The following is a 17899-nucleotide window of genomic DNA, read 5'->3' as shown; positions in this document are numbered from 1 at the left end:
GACGCCGGAGGATCGCGAAGTGGACCCAGAGCAGCGGGGATAGGTAAGCGAACCTGTCCGGGATGCTTAAACTGCTATCCGACAGCAGCTTCAGCATTTTGCGCTGTTGGTTAGCAGCTTATGCGATGGCCCCGACATATAAAAGCATCGTATGTCGATGCTGACATCAACATGCGATGGCCTCTGAGAGGCCATCGTATGTCAATTTGATCATATGTCGGGGCCATTGCATGTCGGGGGGTTACTGTATGTATGTATGTATGTATGTATATATATATATATATATATATATATATATATATATATTAAATACCATTTATATGAGGCGACTAGGGGTTAGTCCTACAGGAGAGCCCTACTGACATGGAGGGACTCTGGCTGAGGGGACTTTAGACAAAGGGACAGGACCAGGGCCTGTACCGGGATACCACAAACCCCCTTACTTAAAACAAGTCTTTCTCGACGTAGCTCCCCAAAGACAGAGGGACGAAATGACCATAAGGCCAGACACAGTCCTGGGCATAATTGCAAATGTCTTTGATCAGGCTGTAGATAAACAACAAGATAGAGTCCTTGTACATAGTGAAATGTTCATACAATCTCCAAAAATTTTTGTATAAACAAAATTATCTGGGGTTTTTCTGAGTTTAACACATATAGCTATGCATTAAGTAAATGATACATGACATATGATCTATACATTTTTTTCTCTATATATATTTTTTGACTGACAAGTACTTTTGATACAGAACTGAAAGTACAGTATAGACCAAAAGTTTGGACACACCTTCTCATTCAGAGATTTATTTATTTTCATGACTATGAAAATTGTAGATTCACACTGAAGGCATCAAAACTATGAATTAACACATGTGGAATTATAGACATAACAAAAAAGTGTGAAAATCTGTCATATTCTAGGTTCTAGCCACCTTTTGCTTTGATTACTGCTTTGCACACTCATTCTCTTGATGAGCTTCAAGAGGTAGTCACCTGAAATGGTCTTCCAACAGTCTCGCCTATCAGGATTCCTTTTCCTCTCGGACATATAGCGAGGAGCGCGAGGTGGGGACTCCCTCATGGGATGAATAGCAGTGTCCCATGAAACATTAGTGAGCCTGGACTTTGAAACCGAAGGATTGACACTCATTACGAAATTAATGGCCGCTGCTGAGGCCACTGGTACCATTGTTGGTGCCGGTTGATCCGGCCTCACCTCCTTCAGTGGATTAGGCCGCGGCACTTCCGTCGGTGCCTGTTGGTTAGGCCAAACCTCCAGGCATTGAGTAGGCCTAGGCACTTCTGTGGTTGGTGCCCGCTGTTTAGGCCTCACCTCCCCAGGGGGAGTAGGCCTGGGCACATTTTCTGTCACTGACACATCAGAGTAGGACCTCTGCAGATACTTGGGGTCCATGATGGGTGCTCTGAACCCTCCTTCTTCTTCACAGGCAGTGGTCGGCAGCCTCATCGGCCTGATTCCGTGTGGGCCCTATTGACATGGAGGGATTCTGGCTGAGGGGACTTTAGACAAAGAGACAGGACCAGGCCCTGTACCGGAACACCACATAGTTTGCAACAGATGGTGGTTCATAGGTTAAATACCACTACCTTATAGGCAGCACCAGAGCCAGTTGCTGTGGCATGCTGGGAGTTTTGCAACAGCTGGAGATCCACGGTTTAGAGTAGTGTTTCCCAACCAGGGTGCCTCCAGCTGTTTCAAAACTATAACTTCCAGCATGCCCGGACAGCCAAAGGCTGTCCGGGCATGCTGGGAGTTGTAGTTTTGCAACAGCTGGAGGCACCCTGGTTGGGAAACTGGTTTAGAGGCTACTGCCTTACAGGCAGTACCAGAGTCTGTGGCTGCCAGGGAATGCTGGGAGTTGTAGTTTTGCAACAGCGGGAGGTCCACAGTTTGGAGACCACTGTATTACTGGCAGTACCAGAGCCGGTGGCTGTCCGGGCATGCTGGGAGTTGTAGTTTTGCAATAGCTGGAGGTCCACAGTTTAGAGTAGTGTTTTCCAACCAGGGTGCCTCCAGCTGTTGCAAAACTACAACTCCCAGCATGCCCTGACAGCCAAAGGCTGTCAAGCCATGCTGGGAGTTGTAGTTTTGCAACAGCTGGAGGCACCCTGGTTGGGAAACACTGGTTTGAAACTACTGCCTTACAGGAGGTACCAGAGCCTGTGGCTGACAGGGCATACTGGGAATTGTAGTTTTGCAACAGTGGGAGACCCACAGTTTGGAGACCACTGTATTACTGGCAGTACCAGAGCAAGTGGCTGTGAGGGCATACTGGGAGTTGTAGTTTTGCAACAGCTGGAGGTCTACAGGTTGGAGACCACTTGTGTAAATATACATATCAGACAGAATATGCTCTTCATCTCTCAGACAGGTAGACAGAGATGGACCATGCTTCTTCCTTCTGTCCAGACACAGATAAAGGTGACATTTGCCGTTTATCTACCATTATCTTACAATTGTGTTAATTAATTTCTTAATGCCCCAGGGATTGTCTCTGCATCAAATACAAGTGGTGCGCATGCAGTAACACCACACTACAGCCAGGGGTCGCTGTGCGAAGCACTAAACGAGACTGTTGGTGCTTTCCATCACATACACAACGTGACGTTACGTGAGTGTGCGGGGCCGTGATTGGCTTCCGCCACACACAATATGGCCGCGAAGTCTCTTTTCGCTACTGAATGAGGCCCTTCCAGCGTCCTGTCTCCATGACAACGACGACAGGTCGGGGGAGGGGCGAGAGCAGGAAGAGGAGACTTTGGCGGGAGAGTGGGAACGTAGTGCTGCAAGGGAAGTGAGTACAGAGTGTGATGTCTACATGTGAGTGTGCACTGGAATAACACGGCCTTATATAGAGGATACGGGAATAAGACCAGCCTTATATAGAGTATACGGGAATAAGACCAGCCTTATATAGAGGATACTGGAATAACATCGGCCTTATATAGAGGATACGAGAATAACACCGGCCTTATATAGAGTATACTGGAATAACACCGGCCTTATATAGAGGATACGGGAATAAGACCAGCCTTATATAGAGGATACGGGAATAACACTGGTCTTATATAGAGTGTGCTACAATAATACCGGCCTTATATAGAGAGTGTGCACTGGAATAACACGGTCTTATATAGAGGATATGGGAATAAGACCAGCCTTATATAGAGGATACGGGAATAACACTGGTCTTATATAGAGTGTGCTACAATAATACCGGCCTTATATAGAGAGTGTGCACTGGAATAACACGGTCTTATATAGAGGATATGGGAATAAGACCAGCCTTATATAGAGTATACTGCAATAATACTGGCCTTATATAGAGAGTGCACTGTAATAAGACCGTCCTTAAATAGAGTACAGTATACTGGAATAACACTGGTCTTATATAGAGTATATACTGGAATAACACAGTCTTATATAGAGTGTATATACTGGAATAACACTGGTCTTATATAGAGTGTATATATACTGGAATAACACTGGTCTTATATAGAGTGTATATACTGGAATAACACTGGTCTTATATAGTGTATATACTGGAATAACACTGGTCTTATATATAGTGTATATACTGGAATAACACTGGTCTTATATAGAGTGTATATACTGGAATAACACTGGTCTTATATAGAGTGTATATACTGGAATAACACTGGTTTATATAGAGTGTATATACTGGAATAACACTGGTTTATATAGTGTATATATACTGGAATAACACTGGTCTTATATAGAGTGTATATACTGGAATAACACTGGTCTTATATAGAGTGTATATACTGGAATAACACTGGTCTTATATAGAGTGTATATACTGGAATAACACTGGTTTATATAGAGTGTATATACTGGAATAACACTGGTTTATATAGTGTATATATACTGGAATAACACTGGTCTTATATAGAGTGTATATACTGGAATAACACTGGTCTTAAATAGAGTGTATATACTGGAATAACACTGGTCTTATATAGAGTGTATATACTGGTCTTATATAGAGTGTATATACTGGAATAACACTGGTCTTATATAGAGTGTGTATATACTGGAATAACACTGGTCTTATATAGAGTGTATATATACTGGAATAACACTGGTCTTATATAGAGTGTATATATACTGGAATAACACTGGTCTTATATAGAGTGTATATATACTGGAATAACACTGGTCTTATATAGAGTGTATATATACTGGAATAACACTGGTCTTATATAGAGTGTATATATACTGGAATAACACTGGTCTTATATAGAGTGTATATATACTGGAATAACACTGGTCTTATATAGTGTATATATACTGGAATAACACTGGTCTTATATAGAGTGTATATATACTGGAATAACACTGGTCTTATATAGAGTGTATATACTGGAATAACACTGGTCTTATATAGAGTGTATATACTGGAATAACACTGGTCTTATATAGAGTGTATATACTGGAATAACACTGGTCTTATATAGAGTGTATATACTGGAAAAACACTGGTCTTATATAGTGAGTGTATATATACTGGAAAAACACTGGTCTTATATAGTGAGTGTATATATACTGGAATAACACTGGTCTTATATAGTGAGTGTATATATACTGGAATAACACTGGTCTTATATAGTGAGTGTATATATACTGGAATAACACTGGTCTTATATAGTGTGTATATACTGGAATAACACTGGTCTTATATAGTGAGTGTATATATACTGGAATAACACTGGTCTTATATAGTGAGTGTATATATACTGGAATAACACTGGTCTTATATAGTGAGTGTATATATACTGGAATAACACTGGTCTTATATAGAGTGTATATATACTGGAATAACACTGGTCTTATATAGAGTGTATATACTGGAATAACACTGGTCTTATATAGAGTGTATATACTGGAATAACACTGGTCTTATATAGAGTGTATATACTGGAATAACACTGGTCTTATATAGAGTGTATATACTGGAATAACACTGGTCTTATATAGAGTGTATATACTGGAATAACACTGGTCTTATATAGAGTGTATATACTGGAATAACACTGGTCTTATTGTATACTGTAATAGGCCTGGCACTATATGCCTTGTATACTGTAATAGGCCTGGCACTATATGCCTTGTATACTGTAACAGGCCTGGCACTATATATGCCTTGTATACTGTAATAGGCCTGGCACTATATGCCTTGTATACTGTAATAGGCCTGGCACTATATGCCTTGTATACAGTAATAGGCCTGGCACTATATATGCCTTGTATACTGTAATAGGCCTGGCACTATATATACCTTGTATACGGTAATAGGCCTGGCACTATATGCCTTGTATACTGTAATAGGCCTGGCACTATATATACCTTGTATACTGTAATAGGCCTGGCACTATATATGCCTTGTATACTGTAATAGGCCTGGCACTATATGCCTTGTATACAGTAATAGGCCTGGCACTATATATGCCTTGTATACTGTAATAGGCCTGGCACTATATATACCTTGTATACTGTAATAGGCCTGGCACTATATATGCCTTGTATACTGTAATAGGCCTGGCACTATATGCCTTGTATACAGTAATAGGCCTGGCACTATATATGCCTTGTATACTGTAATAGGCCTGGCACTATATATGCCTTGTATACTGTAATAGGCCTGGCACTATATGCCTTGTATACTGTAATAGGCCTGGCACTATATGCCGTGTATACTGTAATAGGCCTGGCACTATATGCCTTGTATACTGTAATAGGCCTGGCACTATATGCCTTGTATACTGTAACAGGCCTGGCACTATATGCCTTGTATACTGTAACAGGCCTGGCACTATATATGCCTTGTATACTGTAATAGGCCTGGCACTATATGCTGTGTATACTGTAATAGGCCTGGCACTATATGCCTTGTATACTGTAATAGGCCTGGCACTATATGCCTTGTATACTGTAATAGGCCTGGCACTATATACCTTGTATACAGTAATAGGCCTGGCACTATATACCTTGTATACTGTAAATAGGCCTGGCACTATATATGCTTGTATACTGTAATAGGCCTGGCACTATATGCCGTGTATACAGTAATAGGCCTGGCACTATATATGCCTTGTATACTGTAATAGGCCTGGCACTATATGCTGTGTATACTGTAATAGGCCTGGCACTATATCCCTTGTATACTGTAATAGGCCTGGCACTATATGCCTTGTATACTGTAATAGGCCTGGCACTATATGCCGTGTATACTGTAATAGGCCTGGCACTATATGCCGTGTATACTGTAATAGGCCTGGCACTATATGCCGTGTATACTGTAATAGGCCTGGCACTATATGCTGTGTATACTGTAATAGGCCTGGCACTATATGCCTTGTATATAGTAATAGGCCTGGCACTATATGCCTTGTATACTGTAATAGGCCTGGCACTATATGCCTTGTATACTGTAATAGGCCTGGCACTATATGCCTTGTATACTGTAACAGGCCTGGCACTATATGCCTTGTATACTGTAACAGGCCTGGCACTATATGCCTTGTATACTGTAACAGGCCTGGCACTATATCCCTTGTATACTGTAATATACCTGGCACTATATACCTTGTATACAGTAATAGGCCTGGCACTATATATCCCGTGTATACTGTAATAGGCCTGGCACTATATGCCTTGTATACTGTAATAGGCCTGGCACTATATCCCGTGTATACTGTAATAGGCCTGGCACTATATGCCTTGTATACTGTAATAGGCCTGGCACTATATGCCTTGTATACTGTAATAGGCCTGGCACTATATCCCGTGTATACTGTAATAGGCCTGGCACTATATATCCCTTGTATACTGTAATAGGCCTGGCACTATATATGCCTTGTATACTGTAATAGGCCTGGCACTATATATGCCTTGTATACTGTAATAGGCCTGGCACTATATATGCCTTGTATACTGTAATAGGCCTGGCACTATATGCCTTGTATACTGTAATAGGCCTGGCACTATATATACCTTGTATACTGTAATAGACCTGGCACTATATGCCTTGTATACTGTAACAGGCCTGGCACTATATGCCTTGTATACTGTAACAGGCCTGGCACTATATCCCTTGTATACTGTAATATACCTGGCACTATATACCTTGTATACAGTAATAGGCCTGGCACTATATATCCCGTGTATACTGTAATAGGCCTGGCACTATATGCCTTGTATACTGTAATAGGCCTGGCACTATATCCCGTGTATACTGTAATAGGCCTGGCACTATATCCCGTGTATACTGTAATAGGCCTGGCACTATATATACCTTGTATACAGTAATAGGCCTGGCACTATATATGCCTTGTATACTGTAATAGGCCTGGCACTATATGCCTTGTATACTGTAATAGGCCTGGCACTATATCCCGTGTATACTGTAATAGGCCTGGCACTATATCCCGTGTATACTGTAATAGGCCTGGCACTATATACCTTGTATACTGTAATAGGCCTGGCACTATATGCTGTGTATACTGTAATAGGCCTGGCACTATATATGCCTTGTATACTGTAATAGGCCTGGCACTATATGCCTTGTATACTGTAATAGGCCTGGCACTATATACCTTGTATACAGTAATAGGCCTGGCACTATATACCTTGTATACTGTAATAGGCCTGGCACTATATACCTTGTATACTGTAATAGGCCTGGCACTATATGCCTTGTATACTGTAATAGGCCTGACGCTTTATATACCATAGACTGTAACTTTTTGGCGTCATTCATGAAAACTATGGAGATTCTCCACCTGGTCACATTGTAGCAGTATCTCCACCCAAAATGGTTATTCCCATAGTATCTCCTGGACTCTCCACCATGATCCTCAATAGATGTGAAATCGGTTCAAGTTTATTACTTTTCATTTATAAACATTGTTTATTTTTTTTTGCAGAGACTTTAGAGATGGACAAGCGTAAAAAGGCAGCAGGTGCCGGAGGCTTCTCCTCCTCCCAGACCAAGAAGATAAAGTCGGATTGGGATGATGAGGGTCCGTCCCAGTTTGAAGAGGAGCTGGCGTTCCTGGACGAGGTGGAAGCGGACATGGCCGTTGATATGAATGATGCTTATTCCACTGCAGACGTCTTACCTGTCGGTAGGTAACTTATTGTAGATATTTTTTTAAATACACTTTTCTCTGTTATAAATGAGGCCATGATGCTTCCTGCATTGGCTGATGATAACGATATATTGGAGATTTGTGGGGACATGTAGCAGTTGGACATTGCCAGGTGGAAGCTATATTGTTAATGTGTAAAGTGATAAAGCAATGGCCCAGGTCTACCGTATTTTTCGCCGTATAAGACGCACTTTTTCTTCCCCAAAACTGGGGAGGCGAATACACACCTATCGCAGCGGTCCCTGCGGCCATCAACGGCCGGGACCCGCGGCTAATACAGGACATCACCGATCGCGGTGATGCCCTGTATTAACCCTTCTGACGCGGTGATCAAAGCTGACCACCGCGTCTGATGCCAAAGTGACACTAACCCGGCTGCACCGGGAGAGACCTTACCTGCCTCCTCGGTGTCTGCTCCGTGCCGGGATCCCCTGCATGGCCGGTGCACTCCTTCGTCGTCATCACGTCGCAACGCACGCTACCCCGTCATCCAATAGGACTGGCGTGCGTAGCGACAATGATGGCGGCGATGGAGAGCGAGGATACCAAGCAGCAGACACATTCCGGAGCGACGGGGCCCCCCCCCGGAACGCGGCAACAGCAATGGAGGGCGACATCCAGGGCAGCGGAGATGAGCGGTGGCGGGGCGGCGGGGACACGTGAGTATTACCTCCTATACCAGTGGTCTTCAACCTGCGGCCCTCCAGATGTTGCAAAACGACAACTCCAGGCATGCCCGGACAGCCAACGGCTGTCCGGGCATGCTGGGAGTTGTAGTTTTGTAACATCTGGAGGTCCGCTGCTTGAAGATCACTGTGACCTATACTTTACATTGTATTCTAGATTTTTCTCATTTAAAATTGGGTGTGTCTTATATGCCGGAGCGTCCTATAGGGCGAAAAATACGTAATTCTTAGGGTACATCCATAGTACAGGATCTGCTGCATATTTTGTGCAGCTGATTTTGCTACCCATTAATTTCAAAGGGTAGCAAAACCAGCTGTGGAAAATATGCAGCATATGCTGTACATGTGAGCATACTCTTAGGCTAAGTTCACACTGCAGAATCTCCGGACAGAAAGTTTCTGCCCGGAGATTCCGAGTGCGGCCACCTCCGACTGAATCAGTCAGCACTAGGACCGTGCGGACACTGCAGTCTCCAATAGACTGCAATGTTTTCCGCGAATATTTCTGCCTGAAGAATGAGCAACGCCATTCTTCAGGCGGAAATTCCAAGCGGATTTTCCGTTCATAAATTCCGCTTCACAAACTCCGAAGTGTGAATTTGTGAACGGAAACCCATTCACTACACTATACATTTTAGCAAGCAGAGTTTCTGCCTGCAATTTCAAAGCGGAATTGCAGGTGGAAATTCCGTAGTGTGAACCTAGCCTTAGGGTACGTTCACATGCACAGGATCTGCTGCATATTTTCTGCAGCTGACTTTTTTTCTATTAAAGTTAATGGGTAACAAAATCAACTGCACCAAATATGCAGCAGATCCTGTGCGTGTGAACGTGAACCTTAGGGTTCGTTCACACGTGCATATTTTTTTTCTGCAGTTCTGCAGCAGATTTGCTGTTGCAGATTTTGCTGCCCATTGATTTAGCTGCATAGCAAAATCTGCTACAGTAAAGCTACAGCAGAAAATCCGCATGTGTAAACATACCCTTAGGGTGGGTTCACACTTGCATATTTTTGCTGCAGATATGTTTCAGCAGATTTTGCTGCCTATTGAAGTCAATGGGCAGCAAAATCTGCAGCAGAAATATGCATGTGTAAACGCACTCTTAAGGTGCATTCACACGTGCATATTTTTGCTGCAGATCTACAGCAGATTTGCTGCCCATTAACTTCAATGGACTGCAAATCTGCAGCAGAAAATATGCACATGTGAACGCACCCTTACAGTGTAAGTGTAGACTAGACAGGCTCAGAATGCACCACATTTATAAATGATAAACAGTCACATTCCAAGACTATCTAGACTGAGTTTGTACCAATTAGTAGTTGGTACAAGATGGACAATCTACACAACTACATTTATGCTTCATTTTAATTTCTTTCAGATAAACTGTCAGAGCACATTTTGCCAAAGTGGTTGAGGCCTCCGCTTCCTTCCATTGATCCACAGAAGGATTCCATATGCTTCCATCAAATTGAGCTTGACCATTATATGGGTGAGTTGGAGAAAGACACAGAGGATCTTCAACTAATCCCTCCTATAGAACCTGCCAATTCTGTCTTCATTTAACTAAATATTTGAAAGCTGAATTTGCTGCTGGAATCACTTGACAACTTGTTGACAGAAAGGCCCCTTTTAGCTTAAATGGGCACTCTCATTAAAACGATTTTTTTTTGCTATTGCACTAGTTATGGTAAATAAAAAATCTTTCTAATGTACTTTGTTTAACCCCTTAATGTCCTTTTTCCACTTTAGTTTTTTCCTTCTTACTTTTTAAAAATCATAACCCTTTAAATTTTGCACCTAAAAATCCATATTCTGGCTTATTTTTTGCGCCACCAATTCTACTTTGTAACGACAGCAGTCATTTTACGCAAAAATCTGCAGCTAAATCAAAAACATTGTGCGACAAAATTGAAGAAAAAAATGCCATTTTGTAACTTATTTACAGTTTTTTTTTTTAAATGGGAGAAGGGGGGGGGGGGGGGTGATTCAGACTTTTATTAGGGAAGGGGTTAAATCATCTTTATTAACCTTTTTTGTTTTTGCAATGTTATTTCCCCCATAGGGGACTAAAACATGCAGTACATTGATTCAATACACTGATCAATGCCGTTGCATTGATCAGTGTTATAATAGGCGGTTGATTGCTCAAGCCTGGATTTCAGGCTTGGAGCTATCAATTGCCGATCGGACGTGCAGGAGGCAGGTAAGGGACCCTCCTCGTAGGACTCTTCTCGGTTTCACCATGATGGTCCCGATCAGCCTGACTGATCTGCCGGGAAGCTTTCACTTTAGAGGCGGCGATCAAAGTTCATGCCGGACATTTGCCTGAACGGCGACGTCCGTCATTAGCCACGGGTCCTGGCTGCTGATAGCCGGGACCGTGCGGGTATGATGCGAGCTTAGCTCCCAAGCTCGCTTCATAACCCTGCCAAGCCGCAGCGCCATTTATAAACAGCGTTTTGCGGCAAGGGGTTAAAATAAATGAAGTTTTCTATGTTTTATTTGTGTTTTAAAAGAGCTGCCACTAGTTGTCTCCCTACTTGTCTAGAGCACCTTTACCCCCATCTTTTGCACAAACTTTGGACTCTTGCCGGCCTGGCAGCAAGCGCCGTAGCGGGGGGGGGGGGGGGGGGGAAATAATGGACTAGCGCCTCTTGTAATTAACTAATAGTTTATCTACACAGGGTGCCTCCAGCTGTTTCAGTACTACAACTCCCAGCATGCCCTGACAGCCAATAGATGTCAGGGCAAGCTGGGAGTTGTAGTGGTGAAACAGCTGGAGGCACCCTGTGTAGATGAACTAAGGGCGGAAGTCCCCCCCCCAGCAGGCATCAGTGACGTGGTGCCTGCTGGGGAAGTCTGCCTGGTAGTGAGCACACTGCCAGGCAGACAAAAGGCATTTTTAATATAGTAAAAATTAAAATTAAAAGCAGGGAGGGGGTTAGGGATAGATTTGGCAATAGGCAGGGACAGAAAAAAAAAATGGGATGGTGGGAACTACCCTTTAACTGAACTCCTGTAATGCACTGTATTGTAACTTTAGAGGCCCTATTGAACTGGTCAGTATTGCTCTGTGTCCTAGGTCCTGCTATCACGCCTGTTCGTCAGCTGATGGCGTCTTTCAAGCAGGTTTAAAACACATTGGGGAAGATTTGTCAAAACCATTGCAGAGGAAGAGTGGTGCAGTTGCCTATAACAACCAATCAGATCGCTTCTTTCTTTTTTCAGAGGCCTTTTTGAAAATGAAAGAAGCGATCTGATTGGTTGCTATGGGCAACTCAGCAACTTTCCCTCTGCGCTGGTTTTGATTTATTAATCTACCCCAATGTACATTGGCTGCACATCTTGCCTGTCTGCATGAAATTTGAGCCGCGCTCCTTTGGTGCTCCTATTGACCTTATGTCTAATTTTGTAATACAGTCCTAAGGCCCACAACAGATTACTATATAGTGAATGGCGTAAAATAACCACTGCTAGTGCAGACACTGGATAGCAGCACAGCAAGTGATAGGAGATTTGTATTCAGCAAGCTGGAGAATTGCTGCTATATATAATTACTTGGTATTGGTAAATGATAGGAGGAAAGTGCATAGAAAAAAAAGTTGAATATATCCAAAGTGGTTCTATATGGAAACCCTGTCTGTATGCTCTCATAGAAGGGGATCAAATGCTTTTCACCACCTTCCATCATCTGAAACAGAGCACCTTGCACTCTCGTATACTTGAGCCATCTCTAATTTTTTTGGCCAGAGTTTCTGAATGGCGGTGTGAGGTGCAGAACTGCGTCCTATGCCCCGCTCCTGTCGTTGAGACGTAGATCTGCGCAGCCCCGCTCCTGTCGTGGAGACGTAGATCTGCGCAGCCCAGCTCCTGACACGGGAACGTAGATCTGCGCAGCCCCGCTCCTGACACGGGGATGTAGATCTGCACAGCTCCGCTCCTGACACGGGGATGTAGATCTGCGCAGCCCCGCTCCTGACACGGGGACGTAGATCTGCGCAGCCCCGCTCCTGGCACGGAGACGTAGATCTGCACAGCCCCGCTCCTGACACGGGGACGTAGATCTGCGCAGCCCCGCTCCTGACACGGAGACGTAGATCTGCGCAGCCCCGCTCCTGACACGGGGACGTAGATCTGCATAGCCCCGCTCCTGACACGAGGACGTAGATCTGCATAGCCCCGCTCCTGACATTGGGACGTAGATCTGCGCAGCCCCGCTCCTGACACTGGGACGTAGATCTGCGCAGCCCCGCTCCTGTCATGGAGACGTAGATCTGCGCAGCCCCGCTCCTGTCATGGAGACGTAGATCTGCGCAGCCCCGCTCCTGTCATGTAGACGTAGATCTGCGCAGCCCCGCTCCTGACACGGGGATGTAGATCTGCACAGCTCCGCTCCTGACACGGGGATGTAGATCTGCACAGCTCCGCTCCTGACACGGGGACGTAGATCTGCGCAGCCCCGCTCCTGGCACGGAGACGTAGATCTGCACAGCCCCGCTCCTGACACGGGGACGTAGATCTGCGCAGCCCCGCTCCTGACACGGAGACGTAGATCTGCGCAGCCCCGCTCCTGACACGGGGACGTAGATCTGCATAGCCCCGCTCCTGACACGAGGACGTAGATCTGCATAGCCCCGCTCCTGACATTGGGACGTAGATCTGCGCAGCCCCGCTCCTGACACGGGGACGTAGATCTGCGCAGCCCCGCTCCTGACACTGGGACGTAGATCTGCGCAGCCCCGCTCCTGTCATGGAGACGTAGATCTGCGCAGCCCCGCTCCTGTCATGGAGACGTAGATCTGCGCAGCCCCGCTCCTGTCATGGAGACGTAGATCTGCGCAGCCCCGCTCCTGACACGGGGACGTAGATCTGCACAGCCCCGCTCCTGACACGGGGACGTAGATCTGCGCAGCCCCGCTCCTGACACGGGGACGTAGATCTGCGCAGCCCCGCTCCTGACACGGGGACGTAGATCTGCGCAGCCCCGCTCCTGACACGGGGACGTAGATCTGCGCAGCCCCGCTCCTGACACGGGGACGTAGATCTGCGCAGCCCCGCTCCTGACAAGGAGACGTAGATCTGCACAGCCCCGCTCCTGACACGGGGACGTAGATCTGCGCAGTTCCGCTCCTGACACGGGGATGTAGATCTGCGCAGCCCCGCTCCTGACACGGGGACGTAGATCTGCGCAGCCCCGCTCCTGACAGGGGGACGTAGATCTGCGCAGCCCCGCTCCTGACAGGGGGACGTAGATCTGCCCAGCCCCGTTCCTGGCACGGGGACGTAGATCTGCGCAGCCCCGCTCCTGGCACGGGGACGTAGATCTGCGCAGCCCCGCTCCTGGCACGGGGACGTAGATCTGCGCAGCCCCGCTCCTGGCACGGGGACGTAGATCTGCGCAGCCCCGCTCCTGACACGGGGACGTAGATCTGCGCAGCCCCGCTCCTGACACGGGGACGTAGATCTGCGCAGCCCCGCTCCTGACACGGGGACGTAGATCTGCGCAGCCCCGCTCCTGACAAGGGGACGTAGATCTGCACAGCCCCGCTCCTGACACGGAGACTTAGATCTGCACAGCCCCGCTCCTGACACGGAGACTTAGATCTGCGCAGCCCCGCTCCTGACACGGGGACGTAGATCTGCGCAGTTCCGCTCCTGACACGGGGACGTAGATCTGCGCAGTTCCGCTCCTGACACGGGGACGTAGATCTGCGCAGCCCCGCTCCTGACACGGGGACGTAGATCTGCGCAGCCCCGCTCCTGACAGGGGGACGTAGATCTGCACAGCCCCGCTCCTGGCACGGGGACGTAGATCTGCGCAGCCCCGCTCCTGGCACGGGGACGTAGATCTGCGCAGCCCCGCTCCTGGCACGGGGACGTAGATCTACATCCCCATGAGGACCATAACAGGAGCGGGGCTGTGTGAAGATCTACGTCCTTCCTGCTGAGGAAGGTACCAGAAGTAAGCTGACGGAGGTGTAGAGTTTCTTCCTGCCCAGCTCTGCCTTCCCCTCCCCTCGCTGTATGTTGGGCACTCTCTGGACAGCTGAGGGGAGGAGCAGACGCAGAATTGCATAGGACGCAAGTCTTCACCTCACAGCGGCCATGACTATAGCACGCAGTATTCTCTAAAACACACACCCGTCTCCAGTGTGAGTCCCAGTGTAACGTGATTCTGTGGGAGGCTTCGGAAAGCCTTATCCCCTATTGCATAGTTTTATATAGCAGATAGAAAGGTGTCTTGAAGAGGGGAGTTTAGTGACTCCGGGCTTCGGCCCTGGGGTTTGTAGTTTAGATATTGGAGGACCCCTCAACCTCCTTTTTGGGTTCATTTGATTGGCCTTTTAATCATTGAAACATTTTTTGAAAATTATTTTTTTTAATTAAATACATAACAATTACAATTTTAGTCAACTGGAATTTGAATGCCAAATAAAAAATTAATGCCATTTTGAAACTGATTACAGTGAACAGTGCTGCATTTATTTTTAATGAAATTAAGCAAATTATTAGAGGTAAGCTTTAACTTACCACAGGTATAACACAGCCACATTCTCTTGGTGGGTGGGCTCGCAGTGATTGGACCCTCAAGTATATGATTTGTCTACTGTCTAAGAAATACTTAGTGCTCTTTTAAAGGGGTACTCCTCTGCTCCAGTATTCGGAACATCTTATTCCGAACGCTGGGTGCTGTCTGCGGTGCCGTGATGTCACGGACAACGCCTCCTCAATGCATGTCTATGGGAAGGGGCGTGGCTGTCGCATTGAGGAGGGCTTGGCGTGACATCACGACGCTCGCATCCAGTGTTCGGAACAAAATATTCCATACACTGGGCCAGTGGAGCACCCCCTTAAGGCCACATATTAAATTACTGTAGGATCTTATGATGATCTGAGGCTGCTTCAGTAGAACAATGAGAGGTCTGCATATTTTATCTATATAACGTGCCGATATCTAATTTTGTTGGTGAGTAAAACCTAATACCACAGGAACCCGCTGCCAAGTGTAGCAAACGTCATGAGTTTGCAGGTAGTTACCACAGTCTGGTCTATGTAAATAAGGAAGTAGAGCAATTGAGATGATTAGATTGGTGGTTATTGGTGCTATAGGGAAGCAGCTGTACCTGGCTACATTATTTTATTATACCTCTCACTGTGGTTGTGAATCCAAGAAGAGTGAAGGATTGTGGTGGTGGCGGGATGAGGAATTCCCCTGGGATAATCTACTCTCCTACACAGGCACCTCTGAGGTATGAAAGTCAAAAATAAATGGGAAATCTGAAATAATGGGTTGGTGTCCTGTAATAAATCACATGTATCTGCTTCTACCTCTGTGAGCGGACGTTCAGCACGTAGTCTATCAATAAATCACACTCATTGATCATGTGTCATAACGTGCAATAAATTATCTAATATAACCAATATGGCTACTACCACAACTCCCACAGGGGTTTTCTGTCCACATTTCCTTGTTTGATGAAAGAATGAACTAGGAAAGCTGAGTCTTCTGTCATCATAAAGTTTAGGTTTTCTACAGGAAGATTCAATAAAAACCCAAATCTAATGAATCTGCCATGGATTAAAGAGGTATTCCAGGAAAAAACTTTTTATATATATCAACTGGCTCCAGAAAGTTAAACAGATTTGTAAATTACTTCTATTAAAAAATCTTAATCCTTTCAATAATTATCCGCTGCTCAAGTTGAGCTGTTCTTTTCTGTCTGGCAACAGTGCTCTCTGCTGACATCTCTGCTTGTCTCGGGAACTGCACAGAGTAGAAGTGGTTTGCTATGGGGATTTGCTTCTAAACTGGGCGGTTCCCGAGACACGTGTCATCAGAGAGCACTTAGAAAGAAAAGAACAACTCAACTTTAGCAGCTCATAAGTACTGAAAGGATTAAGATTTTTGAATAGAAGTAAGTTACAAATCTAGAAGAACAGACATTTTTTTTGGTGCAGCTCACAATTATACACTTACCGAGGTGACTGGGGTACACACCTATACCTTGGTGTGTTAGAAAGGTACAATAAAAAATAGGTGTTCGTATAAATTACAATAAGACCGTGCTTCAATTATTCTGTTGGTTTATTAATAATAAAATAATGGTAGCAAAATTCCCCTCACAGGGCCCTTGTGGGAGAGAAAAATAATTATAATGCAATAAAAAAACAATAAAAAACAATCAATACGCCACTAAATTGCTATAGTAATTACTGGTTATATTGCAAAATAATGTTCATTAAAAAAATAGCAAGGCTTGGTTGGGTGAAACAGTCCTTGAAAGTGTAACAATATCTGTCGTAGCACTGTTATAGTATCTCTGGTGGGATCCTTCTACATCAATTGTATCAAATAGTATAAACAGATTAAATTCTTTTACTAGTTCCTTTGATGCTCTGTTCAGTGGTGTTTGCTTAACTGCAGATGCACTTGCAGAGAGTAGGTGCTGGCGTGCACCAACGGCGGCTGGTCCTGACGGCACAGGACCCAGGTGATGCCGTCCGATGGAGTGTGTGCAGAGCCTCGTGGTTTCGGCGTCTGACGTCACAGCTGATACGGGCTGTTGGAGCTAGGGCTGGTTTAGTGAAGACTTGGATGTAGGTAAATGCTGGAAATGGATCGCTCATTCAGAGCTATTGGTGCTACCCGGGTGATAACTGTCCAGAGACGTTCACCGGTAGATGTAAGGCAACAAAAGTTCTTTTTGCAATAAGTGGCGTAAACATAAAAGCAACTAGTCAGCTGACTACTGAAGAAAGGGTCGGATAATACTAGTACCCTGAAACGCGTACTAGTTGTAAAGTTAGTGTAGTTCATAATATAGTGTCTGTACCTGTGTGTGACGGTTTTCTCACAATTCTTCTGTGATTTTCACCCCAATATTTAACAGCATACAAAATGACTGTTGTCTCAGATTTTTCCCAGGTTGCAATGCGGCCGAGATATGACTCACTAGTCAGCTGATGACAGGGAGCCTGTCTGCTTCAATGGGTGGAGAGAGCAATCTGCAAGTA

At 45.3% G+C, this 17899-nt stretch overlaps 1 protein-coding gene across 4 annotated transcripts in view; it reads left to right on the top strand.

Annotated features, from left to right (window-relative positions):
- Positions 1-2642: 2642 nt before the first annotated feature.
- The window catches only part of POLD1 (DNA polymerase delta 1, catalytic subunit), a 147429-nt gene continuing 132172 nt past the window's right edge, over positions 2643-17899 (top strand). Inside the window, exons 1-3 of one of the 4 annotated variants that reach the window (XM_056541849.1) lie at positions 2643-2816; positions 7969-8169; positions 10263-10373. In XM_056541849.1, coding sequence (XP_056397824.1) covers positions 7980-8169; positions 10263-10373 — 301 coding nt within the window. In that variant the 5' untranslated portion in view covers positions 2643-2816; positions 7969-7979. Of the gene's footprint in view, positions 2843-7968; positions 8170-10262; positions 10374-17285; positions 17487-17899 lie in introns of those variants that run through there. The other 3 variants (XM_056541850.1, XM_056541852.1, XM_056541851.1) reach the window with 3 other exon arrangements.

Source organism: Hyla sarda, chromosome 10, assembly GCF_029499605.1.
Source record: "Hyla sarda isolate aHylSar1 chromosome 10, aHylSar1.hap1, whole genome shotgun sequence".
NCBI classification, from domain to species: Eukaryota; Metazoa; Chordata; class Amphibia; order Anura; family Hylidae; genus Hyla; species Hyla sarda.
The sequence above is the reverse complement of the archived record's forward strand: the minus strand, read 5'-3'. Positions and strand labels throughout refer to the sequence as shown.